This window comes from Gopherus evgoodei, chromosome 7 (genome assembly GCF_007399415.2).
Source record: "Gopherus evgoodei ecotype Sinaloan lineage chromosome 7, rGopEvg1_v1.p, whole genome shotgun sequence".
Taxonomy (NCBI): Eukaryota; Metazoa; Chordata; order Testudines; family Testudinidae; genus Gopherus; species Gopherus evgoodei.
The window spans coordinates 91,013,944-91,029,136 of record NC_044328.1 but is presented as its reverse complement, the minus strand read 5'-3'; the positions used below and the strand labels follow the sequence as shown (position 1 = coordinate 91,029,136).

General features: G+C 38.3%; 1 protein-coding gene across 5 annotated transcripts in view; it reads right to left on the bottom strand.

Annotated features, from left to right (window-relative positions):
• Positions 1-5,694: 5,694 nt before the first annotated feature.
• SLC6A1 (solute carrier family 6 member 1) overlaps positions 5,695-15,193 on the bottom strand; it is a 122,414-nt gene continuing 112,915 nt past the window's right edge. For all 5 annotated transcript variants that reach the window (XM_030569968.1, XM_030569964.1, XM_030569966.1 and 2 more), the window contains 2 exons: positions 12,044-12,211; positions 5,695-8,167 (listed from right to left, as the gene is read on the bottom strand). In XM_030569968.1, coding sequence (XP_030425828.1) covers positions 8,063-8,167; positions 12,044-12,211 — 273 coding nt within the window. In that variant the 3' untranslated portion in view covers positions 5,695-8,062. The remainder of the gene's footprint in view (positions 8,168-12,043; positions 12,212-15,193) is intronic.

Genomic DNA, 15,193 nt, shown 5'->3' with positions numbered 1-15,193 from the left:
GAGGATCTAGGGGTAAATGTCTTTTTAGGCCATTCTAAAGTTTTGAGTAAAAGGTAACTTTGACCCTACCAACACAAGAGTTGTAAGAGATACAATTTTCACCTCGCTTTAGTTAATAAAAATGGAATGCTGACTTAAGCAAAAACCTTGAAATAAGGCAGTGTCTAGAAAATGTTTGTATAATCAAAGAATAACCGTTAGCCATTGATGTATGTACCGGAAATCTATAAATACTTGTCTTATGCTGCTTGTAGGGGGAAGATCTACCTCAGGTCAGGGGGACCCCCTGTCTGACCACAGTCTTCCCTTGCAATTGCTTGTAATAAACTGTCTCTGACTTGTTGCTAGTAAATGCAGAGTGAGGACTTGTTTTCTTCTGCATACTGATTTTGTTACTATTGCTTTTCTTGGCACTTATTATTTCTTCTTTCAGCTGAGTCTGGTCTTCCAGGTACCCAGTGCAAATATCTCCACTTTCGTCTATACATTTGACCATTATTAGTCATGACATCATAAGATTGAGATGCTTCCTCTTTTGTTACAGTAGATTTCTGAGCCCAATTTCTACCATTATAGCTTCACATTCTATCATTCAGTTTCAAATAAGGTAGTTTGTGCAATCCTCTATCATGGCTCCAGATGTTACTTTCCTTTTCAAAATATTAATTGATTTATGCTCTGTTTCTGCCAGTACAGCTCTACTAAATATAAATATGATTTTTTTTTTGCCTGCAAAAGCTAATGCCAAAGCATCTTTTTCTGTTTGAGTGAGCAGATATCCTGTTTTTGACTATCTCTAGATTCATAAGCAACTGGTTTCCATGGATCACCATACTTTTGTAGTGGAACTGCTCCAAGGCCTTGTTGGAAGACAATTTTGAACGTCTCTTACTATCAAATAGTTTTATACTGCCGCTATTTTTATTAGTTACTTAAGCTGCTTAAATTCTTGTTGATGTTGACAGTCTCAGATCCATTAATTATTTTTACAAAGTAAAGCCATTAAATCTGTTATTTTTTCTGATAGGCTAGGTATGTATTTTTCTATAAAATTAACTATACCCAAATTTTTCTGTAAAGTTTCCTTTTCTCTTGGGTAAACAATATTATCAATGGCTTGTATTCATTGTGGAGCAATCTGTAATCCTTGGCTGGTCAGTATGTCTCCTAGAAACTTTAATTCTTGCACTCTAGTAATATTTATTTCAAATTCTGCTTCTTTTGCTCTAGATAATGCTTTAGTTAGTTAATCTTATATCATGCTCTTCTAGAGTTCTTCCTCATCATTATATCATCCATGTATACTTGTGTGACATCTATATTTTCAAAAATCTTTTGTCTTTCTTTCTCTATGAATTACTTCTGGAGCTGAACACAATCCAAAAGGGAATCTTTTTTTAAAAGAGTAACATTCCAAAGATGTGCTAAACATACATAGTAAGTGAGTTTCTCGGGCCAATGTTACCTGTACACCAATGTAGTGCATAGAGTAGTATAAACAAGTCATTGTCTGTATGAAATGTTAGTTTGTACTGGCTTTGCTAGTGCTTTTTATGTAGCCTGTTGTAAAACTATGGAAATATCTAGATCAATTGATGTAGCCCTTGGAAGAATTCTTAGTGCCTCCAAGGGCACACGTACCTCCCCGGTTGAGAACGAGTGACCTACAGGCTTACTCAAAAGGCATTGTCTTCTATCTGTTTTATGTTTTCTTCAGATTAGTTGTAGGGAAACAAAGAATCATAGTTTCAAAAACAGCCTCTAATTTTTCACACTTAATCACTGACATGAAAATACGTACACATCAAAATTCTATTATTTAAGCATGGAAAACTACCAGAAAAAAAAATCTAGTTGGGGCTTTTAACAGGCCAACAGTGAGGGATACTACTTAAAATACTGGATTAGCATTTGCACTGCGTTGAGGAAAATTCCGTCATGGAATTTTCTCTCTGGCCTGCTACAAGCATTCATGTTTATGCTGATCTTATTTAAGAGTTGGTGCAGCTGAGCATTGTGGAAAGAAGATTGTTGGCATTCCTAAAGACTGAAAAATGGAGACGGATCAAGGATAATTTTGGGTAATTGGATCCCCAGGTGACCTGTTTTTACCTAAGGTGATATGCAAGCTTCTTTCTGGTAAATTTTGGCAGGGAAGAGAACTAGCCTACTTGTTGTCTTTAGTACTGGTTGAAAACTGGGAGTGGGGAACCTTATTTATCAATCTGAAGATGTTATTTACAGTGGTTTGGAAGACGAATTTTTTTTGTACACTTGTAATTTTTTCATGAGCATTACAAAGTTTTTCTTTGCACTGTTGCTATTTCTCAATTTCCCCCGTTTTGCCTCCATTTTTTTCCTTTTGCCACAGAAAAGGAGGGGGGAGAAGATAAGGGGGAAAACAATGAAAAAAATGGGAAATTCTGAAGAAACGTTTAGTAGATCTCGTTGTTTTCCATCTTAGCCTCAATCTTGGTGATGCTTTTGTTCCCTTGGTGCCACCCAGGCCCCACCAGTGTTTCAGAGACTTATTCTGGCTTGGTGAATTTCACCTTCTGTGCCACAGTGCAAGAGCAAGAATAGTTTTAAATATTTACTCACTGAACTGCCCCCAGCCCAAACTAATGATTAAATGTGTGTAAAAATTAACCACTTAACTAATAGCTTACAGCTGAAAGGGTTCTTAGCTGCTTGTTAAAGGAGGGGAGGGGGCATGCTAGATTCTCCTTTTCACTTTGGTAAGCAAAGCAGAACTGAACCAAATGGAATGTGGTTGGCATGAGGTAGGGTAAAGCAGAGCTGGCTTTGTGGCATGCTCCCATGCACTTTGGGATGCTGTTGAAGCCCCTATGCCAGGGCTCCATAGGAGCCAGCCACCTAGACATGGATGCCCATTCAGGGGCCTGCAGGCCCATGACAGAACCATAAACAAAAAGCTTTGCAACCTGCAATAGTGTCAAATCCCAGCTGCATCCAACGTTGTGTCATGGCACAAAAGGGCAGGCGTGAACAGTACGAACAAGTACATAGCACACAGCAGCAGCCTCCAAGCCTTTGGTGCTCTGAAAATTGAATATAGCAGAATAAGCTTTTCTTCTGCATGCTGTATTAGTTATAGTAATGTAACTGAAAGGAAACCTGGCTAAATGCAGTGTAGCCACATGAGACTTGATCTTGATAATGCTAAACTGTCTTCTCGCAGTGTTTAGCTCAATTAAATAATTGTTAGGTATTGCATTGAGGGGTCTTGTGTTCCCCACACAGCTTAGATTTTTTTTTCGGGTGAACACTAAAACACCAACATTATTTTAGAGTTAACACCCAACAGTTCAATGAATACTCCTGAAAACCAAATATAAGAAGTTAATAGGGGGCATGCTGGAGGGAAGAAGTGACCTTATTAGCATTTTCTCATCCAATTGCTGTCAGGATTCCTTCAAGACAGGGAGAGAAAGAAAGTTCCTCGGGGAGAACATGGAAATATCACTGTGTTAACTACCTATCGTTAAACTAGAACTGCTTTCCTTGTTCATGCCTGGCTCAGGGCCAATGCTACTACCTGCCCGAAATGTGGTATTTGCATGTGATGTGTAAAGACACTAGCCCCCAAAATACCATGAATGAGATTTAGACTTGGTCAAAAATTCTAAAAGAAACGTGTTTGGAAGTTGCTTCCACCCTCTCAAATAAGTTCCATGTTCTGATAAAATTGTAAAATAGTCATTTTCCTCCCAATCGTGTGTTTTGTTTTGTTTTTAAAGACAAGATGAGGGAGAGAAGATGAGTAGGGGAAAAATTAATTAAAAAACAAACAAACTAGGAGCACATTAAGACTCCAAAGCAGGGTTATGGTACACTCATCATGAAGCCAGCAGCAGCCTCGCTGTTGAGTATAGGCATTGCTGGACTAGGACTAATTGGGGAAGTGCACCTTTGTCAGGTAAGGGAGTATATGCAAGAGCTTTGAAGTAACTGTTTTTCAGAGACCCAGGCAGTGGAGAAAAGCCAGGCCTGGGGTTAATGTTGTCCTGCTTCTAGTTGGGGGAGAGAGGTAACTGCCATGCCTCTGTGCATCCCAGGCAGCATTTTAACATAAAGCTCATGGTAGAATGTTTCATTCCATTACAAATGGCTTTCCCTTTGAAAATATACACAACAAGGAGTGCCTAGTAATTACAAGAGTTTAGCTTTTCAAAGCTGCCTAATTTCAATGGAATTTGGTTGGGTAAAGCAGCTTTGAAAATTTCAGCCCATAAGTAGATATTTTAGGCTTTTCTACAGTTTTTACTTGTATGGCTTTTTTAAAACTGCCTGAAGAGTGATATGCTCAAACTGTTTTTTTCACTGCCAATTTTTTCATTTTGATTTTTTTATCTCCCGTGTTTCATCTTCCTAATGGATCAGCAGCCACCATGAGTACTTTGTTGTTGGTTCATTGTCATCTCTATTATGGTAGGTTTCAGAGTCACGCAATAACAGACCTGAGGGTGGCAATTTTGCAACAGAAAAGCTTCAAAAACAGACTCCAAGGAGAAACTGCTGAATGCGAATTGATATGCAAATTAGATACAATCAATTTAGGCTTGAATAGAGACTGGGAATGGCTGAGCCATTACAAACATTGAATCTATCTCCCCATGAAAGTATTCTCACACTTCTTATCAAACTGTCTGTACTGGGCTATCTTGATTATTACTTCAAAAGTTTTTTCTCTTAATTGGCCTCTCAGAGTTGGTAAAACAACTCCCACCTTTTCATGCTCTCTGTATGTGTATATATATTTCCTCACCATATGTTCCATTCTATGCATCCGAAGAAGTGGGCTGTAGCCCACGAAAGCTTATGCTCAAATGAATTTGTTAGTCTCTAAGGTGCCACAAGTACTCCTGTTCTTTCTGTTATAGTAAACTCCTGAAGTGTTGTTGAAATTCACTGCTGCATCACAGCTGGGAGCAATACATTGCTTTTTGTCAGCACCATAAAACATGGTTGGTTTGTTTTTATTGCTTGGCAATGGAATAGTGTTTTATTTACAAAGAAGTAGGCTTGCATTACCCGATCCTACTTTGGTGAGTAACTCTTATACAGGTATATATCGTGGGCCAGATTCTCCATGGCCTTGTATTGTCTATAGTTGCTTAGCTGTATTAAGGCCTAAACATGTGCTAAAGTCCTTCCTTATTCAGCAAAGCACTTCAGCAGGAGCTAAATCCCATTGCCTTCAGGGCTTGCTGAATCAATGTCTTATGCCTGTCCAATGTGGATACAAAATGCTTCCTATACAACTTGCAAGGCAGTGGGAATCAGGCCAACTACATTCCCTGGGAACACTTGCGGAAGGGTTATTTACCGTAGTGAGTATTCCACAATTGGACCCTTTACTCTCTGGTTTCTACATAACCAATAATGGTAACAGTCATGTGCTACTGCTACTGCAAGAGACCTGAAATAAAGAACCGATTGGTTTGGGAGGGGTTATACAACACCTTTCCTGTGATCCTTGGTTATTGTGTAATTACAGACAAATTATTGACTAATTTATAATTGCACCATACTGATGGCTAAATACACCTACACAGAGCGTGATAACGCTAATTTCTTAAAAGTTTAGAATTTGCTACATGAGATAGGAAAATAAAGCTAGCTGAACAAACTTTGTGTTCACCTAATGTAGGATATAAAATAATCACATCATTTAATGTATAATATAACCTTTATTTTTTTTCTAAACTCTTGGAAAGTTACATAACAACCGTGCTTTAATTATGACACCATGTATAGACATTTAAAATGCATCTCAATTTATAAATATTTTACATTTGGTCCATAGAACAGGTTGCAATTCACTAAATAATACTGTACTCTTTTAAACAGGCTCTGTATATATTTTAGAATATGTATATATTACATATATATTTTTATATAGAGATAGATTTGCTTGGTGTTTAGAGAATAATTCCTTATTGCAAAAAAACATATATGATCATACAATAATTTTTCTTCTTGAGGGCAAATACTACAAAAAGATACAGCTATTCACAGTTTACACACAGTAGTTCTACAACACTATTTTTTGTGCTATATATGATAATAGTTTGTACAGCGCTCTGCTAAAGAGCAGGTCTGCCAAACATCTGTCATAATTGTTTACAATCAAACATTAAATACTGCATTTTTCTTAGAACAACATGGGACTTGATTACATTAAACAATAAAGCAAAAGTTGGAATTTTTCTTCTTAGTCTAATGAAAATCACAATTATCATGTGTACGTATGATATGTTTTTTTTTCCTAAACCCTGAAAACTTACAAGACTTTTGCATTTAGGTATGAATTCAGCTATAGACATTTAGAATGTATCTTAGATTTCAGAATATTTTTACAGTTGACCTACTGTATGAAACAGTTTGGAAGCTTCTAAACAATACTTTGTGATTTTATGACATAGGTTGAAATATATGTGTATATATATATTTTCTACAATAATGTGCTTGACATTCTGAGAATAATACCTTATTGCAATAACATATGTTTGTCACCTTCAGACAAAAAACAACAAAAAAACTGACGTTCACAGTTAGTTAATATGTTTTTCACATAGTAGTTCTACATAAAATGTGTGTTATCTAATATCATACGTTGCACAAAAGTTTGCTGAAAAAGCATGTTTCATTGCACAGTTCTGTCACAGTCATTTACAATCAAACATCAAATACTGCATTTCGCATAACTCTTGCCATCCTACTTATAGCTGCCAAATAAGAAACGCTGAATAGGGCTTAATCTTGCATTCTCTACACAGGAAGAACTTTCATTAGCTTCAGTGGGAGTTTTAGCTGTGTGGGAAATTCAGAGTAGAACCCATAATGGAGCTTTTTGTATTATAGCAATAACCTTGTGCCTTCATCATCACCACGAACAATATGTATATCAGTGAAAAAAAATCAAAAGAATAAAATATTTGTCTTCAAAGTGCTAGAGCGGTCCACAACGTATAATTCACTTGTTAGTTGCAAACTGTGTTGAAAGACTGAATACCACAGTCCATGATCTAAAGCTCTAAATTAGAATTATAGGGAGATAGTTCAATATTTAAACTATTGTTTCGGTTTCTATTTTGGTGGCAATACAATATTCTTGTTAGTGGTGCAATATAAACAGAAACACTACCTGGCTTCAACTACACATAATTTTGTACTGCTTTAACCTGGGAATCTTAGTAAAAGCTCATAATCATTTCATATTATTGTGTATTTTGCTAAAACATTAGAATGAAACATTTTGCTTCTACAATGTGTATCTGAAATTTATAAATATAAAAATAGAAATAAAATGTTTTTAAAAGATATAGTGAAATATACTGTATGTCTATATTATGAGTTTGTGGAAGTAAATGCAGAACGCCTAAGTGTAGATAATGCATTTAGCTAGTATGTAAGAAATTGTTTATACTGTATTTATACAAATATCAATCAAATTGAACATGTATCGGAATGGTTTATAACATAGCTAAACTTAAGTTGCCTGAAAAATAATTAGAGAACCAAAAAATGAATAGTGTTTGTCAATACGAATTTCAAGAGCAAAATTTTCATTGGAAATCTGTGTACAAAATTCTTTGTCTGTAAAAAAAACAGCTTTCAAATTTAATTGTACTTCCTGCAAAGTCAGAAATAACAGTCTTGGGATTCTGCTGTAAGAAATATTATCATTAAACTATTAAAAATCATCAGCACAAAACATCAAATTGTTATGCTAAAAGATAGATTAAAAATGTCCTGCACCTTAGTTTACAAATTCCAAGATAGTTAACTCTTATTGTGAAAGGATAAAAACATTAACAGTCTGTGGATTGCCAGAAAACATAACACTTCCAACATCTGGGCCCTCAAATGGTTTGATCGTACCCCCATCAATTCCCTTATAGTGGTGATGGTCTTTTTTTCTTTTTGCCACTAGAGGTAGGTAATTATATTTTCAGACATAAATTTGTGGTCATATTCAACCAAATTTTTGTTTTGTTTTTCCAGAGTAGCATTTGCACCTTTCCAATACAGACATTTAGATATATGCCTCTTTGTTTGCAGAGTTGCTCTGCTGGGCCTGGTCCGGACCATTTTCAGGATGAGTAATGTCTTCACTTGGCTGAATCATTACTTGGATGCGCTATTTTAAATAAATTAAAAAAAAAAAGAGTAAGAAGTCGTCAATGAATATTTCTAAACTTCACATCCAATCTAAACATCTTTCTCTGGCCATTGCTGTTGAGAGAGAGAATCCTGTCCATTCCATCTGCTGATGCAAAGGTTTAAATATCTATGCAGTCACATTTGCTAAACATCTTAGTAACGAACACGATGAAAAGTGAGTATTTGGTCTTCTTAATCAGGGCAGGAATGGGAATTATTTGTAAACGGAATTTGGCTTAATCAAGAGGAAAGGGTTTCTGCTAAGCAAATCATACATTTTTGGAAACAAACCGTGTTCCCATTATTGCATAAGATGCATCCAGACATCAACGCACTTCGATAGCTTTTGACGTTGTGTTAAAAAAAAATGTTTAATGTAGGTACATGACAATGAAGAGTTTATTCCCCATGTCCCAATGCGTGGCTTAAGACTGAATAGTGCTGCTAACTGTCTAACTTTAAACAGTTTGGCTTACATTGTACATGATCGCTATACTTTTTTTCTCCCTTCCTGTTTTTATTATTCAGGACATATTAAAAAAAATAAGGTGTCTGAGCCTCAGTCACTTGCTGTAGCTCACTTGAAATTGTAATCCTGCATTGGTAATGTCAACGGTCCTGAATGAAAGTTCTTTAGGAAAAGACTTGCAGGACTGAATCTGATCAGCAAGTAAGTTTTAGAGCTGGTCAGAAAATGGAATTTCCATTCGGTGGGGAATTCCAACATTTAGACACTTGTTTTCATTCTGCAAAAAAGTGAAAAATAATCTTAACTAGAAATTTCTGACCCTCTACAGAAGATCACTTTGAATTTCAGATAAAGGTTAACATTGTTATAACTTTATCTGCATGGTTTGCCTATCTATAGTTAGCAGTCAACTCTATATTCAGTTACTATTTATAGTTTATGAAGGGTTGATAAATGATGTTTTAAAAATAGCTAATCAAATGTTATAGATTGTTTGAGTCCAATTTATAACTACACACAGTCTACTGCTATTCTTTTAAATGTCTATAACGTTACTCATGTCTGTAATCATTTATCTATCCTTTCTAAATAGAATCTTAAGATAAAGGGTAACCAAGTTGGTGAACTTCTGTCACGGTATCATATAGCACCTCCGAAAAGCTGATCTGCTCCTAAGATTCTATTTCCTTGTAAATACCCCAGTAGTAATAATAATTAGAGAAAAGAGATTCCAAAAATATGAAGCACCATCAGTGTCTCAAAATACAAAGTTTTTCATAGTCTTCCATGAAACATCAGTGAGGCTTTAAGGCTGAGTAAAGACAAGTGTCTGGGCAGCAGATCTGAGCGATTCAGGAGACACTAGTCAACTGTGCTTAGGGTCATCTGTCTTCTTGCAAGGATTGCTGTTTATAAACTGATTTAAGGAATATTCTAGAAAATCTGACATTAATCTGACATACTTTCGCTCCTACAGTCATGACGGGAGGAAATAGATATTCCTGCAATTTTGCTGAAGAAATCTCTCTCTGAAACAAGAATCACAATGTATAAAGTACGTGCCCAGATAAAATCTATTTGGTGATAATGTTAGTTATATAATGAAACATGTAATATTTTGCTGTTCTATGGCAGCATCTGTCTGATGGTCTCAAACAGCTTTAGAAATATTAATGGTATAAGCCTCTCAACGTCCCTGTTAAACTGGAAGTGCTGTCATCCCCATTTTATGGATGGGAAAACGAAGCAGAGAGAGGTTAAGAATACACTTGCAGAATGAAAAAAAGACCTTTATTTGCGTTGTTTAATGGAAAGACTAAACAATGGTAAAGCATAATTGTATTCAATGGACCTGATTTTTGGGACAATTTCCCTGCTGTCAGAATAGCACTTTGGGGCACTAGGCAGACAGACAAAAATTAAAGCAGCCTCCAGGCTGCTCAACTATGTCAGGGACCAGAACAGCTCCAAGACTGGGCAAACACAAAAGTGGGCTAAGGCATCCTTTGCTTCCACCCCTGTCCCCGCACCCCCTATCCTACACCACAGCTTAACCACATCACTGGATCTGGGACAATATGTATGGGGATACTTTTCGGTGGTCTCAAGACAGATTTCTCTCTCTCAGGTTTGGAGATTCAGGCCAAAAGGGACCATTATGATCATCTAGTCTGATTTCCTTCATGGCACAAATGATGAAACCTCACCCAGTGATTTTTGCATCAAGCCCATAACTTTGGATTGAGCTATAGCATATCATTTGGAAAGATCTCCTCTCAAGTTAAAAATCGTCAAGTGACTGAGAATCCACCACATCCCTAGGTCTTCACTTCCCTCATTTCTGGAGGACTTTGGGAACATCTTTTAGGGTGCAAATAATGATATTGCACAAAGCTTATCTCCCTCCCCTAGGGAGGGGCCCACTTCAAGAGGCAGAGCTGTCACTCATGCCATGGCCTTGTGTGACATCACTATCCCAGGGAAGTTAGGAGCTCATATATCTTTGAGGATCCAGGCCTTTCTAAATACACATTTATGATGTCGCTTTCATACATGCTAAAGGAGCCAGGAAGGGCAAAAACCAAACACTTGATGTTGGCTTATATGTCGCCTTTCAATGACGTGCTCCAAGACAGCAGGAAGTTTGTGGCAAGCCAGGAACAGATCCCAGACCTCCTGGCAAGAGGTCCCGTGCAGCATGCACTGGCCTATCCTGCAGCCTTTGCTCATGAGAGTAGTCACACAAAAATAATAGGGCTACAGCATGTGGACTCCAGTTACACCATGCAGGATGTCCAGTCTCATCAACAGCAGGGGTCTAGGCAGAAGTGACCAATTTTTATTTCCTTGTGGGAATCATGATCTGTATGGACTTCTGGGAGTTTTATGTTCTTCAGCAGCAGCCAAATCATTCACGCATTACACAGGGAGAATTCTTATTCAACCGCACTGAGAATTTTGCCTGATGAAGGACTGCAAGATAAGGCACCAGAGCTCAGATTTTCCACTCTGTTAAGGCCACTTGGTGCTGTTACATCACTGGGGCAAGAGGGGTGAAGGTGGTGGGCTGGGGGCTTGGTGAAGCTCAGCTCCACTGCTGTAAGGGCCCTTATGTCAGCACCCCAAGTTAGCGCAGGATCCTGTTCTACATGGTGCTGAGGGCAGGCAGCCACAACTATCTCACTGTAGCCCAGAGCAGGTTGGACACAGTGGAGAATTTGGGCCCAGGTCTTTGATAACAGGGAGGGATAACTCAGTGGTTTGAGCATTGGCCTGCTAAACCTAGGGTTGTGAGTTCAATCCTTGAAGGGCCATTTAGGGATCTGGGGCAAAAATCAGTCTGGGGATTGGTCCTACATTGAGCAAGGAGTTGGACTAGATGGCCTCCTGAGGTCCCTTCCAACCCTGAGATTCTATAATCACAGCCGGAGCCTCAGATGGTGTCAATTTATCTAAAGCCACTAGAGGCAAAGGAGCTATACTGACCTGCTGCTGTGGATCTGCCTCACAGATCCCTAGAACTACATCAGCCTTATCATTGATTTATTGTGTGTACTATTGTGCTACAGTTGCCTACTGTGTTAGGAGTAAATTGCACTTATTGGGCTAAAGATCGGCCATTTTGTTTACTATCCTCGTAATTTGTAGCTGGAAGGCTTCCACAGCTGACATGCTATGTTAAGATCTGATGTCTTCAGAAAGACTATATGCTAAACTGAGGACAGGAAGAGTAATCATGGCTTCCACATTCTTCCATTTGCTGCAAAATGACTGAGCTAAGACAACTGATGCCAAGGCAACTAAGGTCACCAATCACATGTCAAGTATCACTGTATGTATCGCTTACAAAGTATAATCATGCTCACATAAATAAAAAAAACTTACCTGTTTTAAGGAGCCTTTTAAGGTAAGAAACATGTATGCCATGTAGCCTGGAATCAGCACCATAGACGAGAGAGCCATGAACCAGCCAACCCCTTGGCCCCATTTTGGGAAAACATAATTGCCCATCTTAAGAGGAGTCATTTGCACAGCACTGAAAATAAACACTCCCTGAAAAACATATGAAAAAATAGTGAGAGACTTCGCTTTGACCTACATTCATCATTCTTTCAAACCACTCTGCTGGACTTACTGGGCTCAATCCTCAGCCTGCCTCCACGCCTATGGAGAGGTGAGGAAAGGAAGTTAGGCAAAAAAGTGTCCCCTTACTTCCCTATATAAGCTGCCCACATCACCAGACCCTACTTGGGGATAGGGGACAGCAGTTACTGCTGCAAGGTGGAAGAACCTTGGGTCAACCCTCTCCACCTCACACTCTGTGCCAGCCAGCACAGCTATGCCATTGCAGAAGGGGACGTGAACTGAGGCAGGGAAACAGATGGCATGGGTCATGTCTCCCACAGAGCTAGGGGGAAGGAGGAACTGAATTCTGGCTGAGTCTCATTTTTGGCCCTGCCCTGCTCCTGTCCACCCCTGTGAGTTGCCAAGAAGCATTAGTTTGAGGAATGGAAGGCATTTAACTGCTTTAGGCTTTTTACTGTAATACACTGTTTAACATTTTACAGGGTAACAGTTACTAAGAGATGTGAATCTGTGATGTATATACTAGCTTGATTGGCCCAAAGTTTGACTTGTGATGACTACTAGCTCATGCCAGAAAACGAACTGCCCTCTGTTGCAGGCTGACGCGGAAGTTATTGGTCATTATTTAGTGTCCCTTCAAAAACCTCCCAGGCAGGATCCAAAGATGCTCCATGACAAGAGACCATGTTCTGGACTAGGAGGTTGGCTTTGGTCTGCATGTTTTTGTGCATAAACTCCTTGACCTTTTAGCATCCTCAATGCATATTCCCTAGGCAGGTCATCTCTACTCAGGAATAGTTCCTGGAAGGTATGCATGTGTGGAACTTAGCCAGAAGACAAAACAATGCTTTGCAGTATATATGATGACATAATTTAAGAGAAAGGTGTTCTTTCTCTATTAGGCCTTTTTCAAAGCACCTGCCAGAATTCTGGCCTATAGGGTTTTAAGTAAACACCCTCGTTAAAAAGACACAGCATCCTACAATTAAGCAGTTTTGGCACATATTACCACTGTTGGCCAGGTCAGCCATAACCATTCACTCAGGTCTCAGCAGGTAGCATCTTAGCCCCAAAATGAAGGTATACTATGTGGACAAAAACTAACTGAAAAATATAGCTTTGGGTCAGCTACTCGCTAGTATAAAATGTCATCGCTCCATTTAAGTTGATAGAGCTATGCTGATTTATACCCGCTGAGGATCTGGCCACTTATTGAAGCTATAATTACACATACAAAGAAAACAGGTTAGATTTTCACAGGTATGGCCAAATTTTAGTGTTTGTGTCTGCAGGCAACTGCTCATTCCCTCTTTTGAAACTGTAGTCCCTAGTTCTTTCTTATTTCAGTTGCTGACTATTGTATGCATTGGATTTAGGGTATAGATATATTGCATGTGATTCTTGTCAAAAACAGAGAGAAGAGATCATGAGTGTGTGTGTGTCAGTTTGGGTGAATCTCTCAACTTAAAAATGTTTTGAAAGATGCAATTTCAACATTTTTGCAATAGAAAGTTTGGGGTTTTTCGAGTAGCAATAACTTAGTCTAACTTTCTTTTAATCCTGTTTGTTTAAACAGATCAAAATCAAAGCAAAACAAGTCAATTGACCTGAACTGAATGCCGTTTTTTGGTTTAGTGGTTCACAAGAGTGAAATTTTGACTCTCCATCCTGATCTGGGATGAGAGAATTTTTGAAATCTCCACTTCTCACTGGCCGGGGAAACAGTTTTCTGTCCAGTTCTAGTGGGAGTGCAATCTACTGAAACTTGAGGCTAAAGTGGAGTTGTTGCAGATTTTTGTCTGTATCACAGAGCAAAACATGGAATGGAAGGCCAGCACCTCCACTCACTAGGTACAACAGGACTGACTTTTGTTGGTAAGACAGAGAAAAGTTTTCAATATAGTGTGTGTGGAATACCATTTGCTTTGTACTACCCCGATGCCATCTTGTACTAATTGGACTTGCACTATCAAGCGATGTCCATCTAATCCTCCATTCATCATGTTGAAAAAATTACCTTTTGATATTAAACGCAGTCATTTTTCTATAAATTCACCAAACATGAAGTCCTTTCTTTCCTAGCCTGCTGCAAATGGCTAATGCAGCATACCTCAGGGGCAACCTTGTTAACTGAATCAAGAAAAAGCAAAGCTCACTTTGCTCTTAAGTTCAGCCTTTATTTTCAAAGGCCGCACATAAAAAGTTTTGCCAAAGAGGGAAAAGTAAGATGGCAGCTTTTAGATCACATTATCATCACCTGTGAACTCAATGTGAATAGTGGATTCCCAGAAATAAAGATTTTTACAATAAAAAGCAATTTTGCTCCCCTCACTCCTTCCATTGCAATTTATACAGTTTCCCAATGTTTCTTTAATAATTATTTTCAGAGAATTGAGAGGTGGGTCACTGCACTTGGGGAATGGGTGAGTGCAAGGAACACTCAGAACATTGTGTGTCAGTTCTCTTTAGTATTGTTGATTTGTTTGGCGGTGGCCTTCAGCTATTACAAATGATTGCTCATTAATCCTTTAATGAGTAAGGCACAAACTTTAACTGTACACATGCCTTATATATGATTCCAGAATCTCAATGCGTGCATCTGTATATGCACTGTGTCTTGCACACAACCAAGAGCCAGTTTCTGATTCCCTCACTCATGGTGAGTGGTATCAAAGTAATCCTTCTGGTTTCAAATAGGACCACTGGTGAAGTAAGGTGTTTTTATTTCAGCGTAAGGATAGCAGAATCTGCCTCTGAATGTGAAATAAAGATCTTCTTTCTGAATAGGTTGCATCCCATAATCTCTAATTTATAGAAGAAAACCAGATAGCAACATGTTTGTAAAAGGGGCATGGACTCCAGTAGCAAACCGTTAGCCTCTCAATTTGTAGAGTTATTTCTCCACCTCATAGACTTTAAGGTCAGAAGGGACCATTATGACCATCTAGT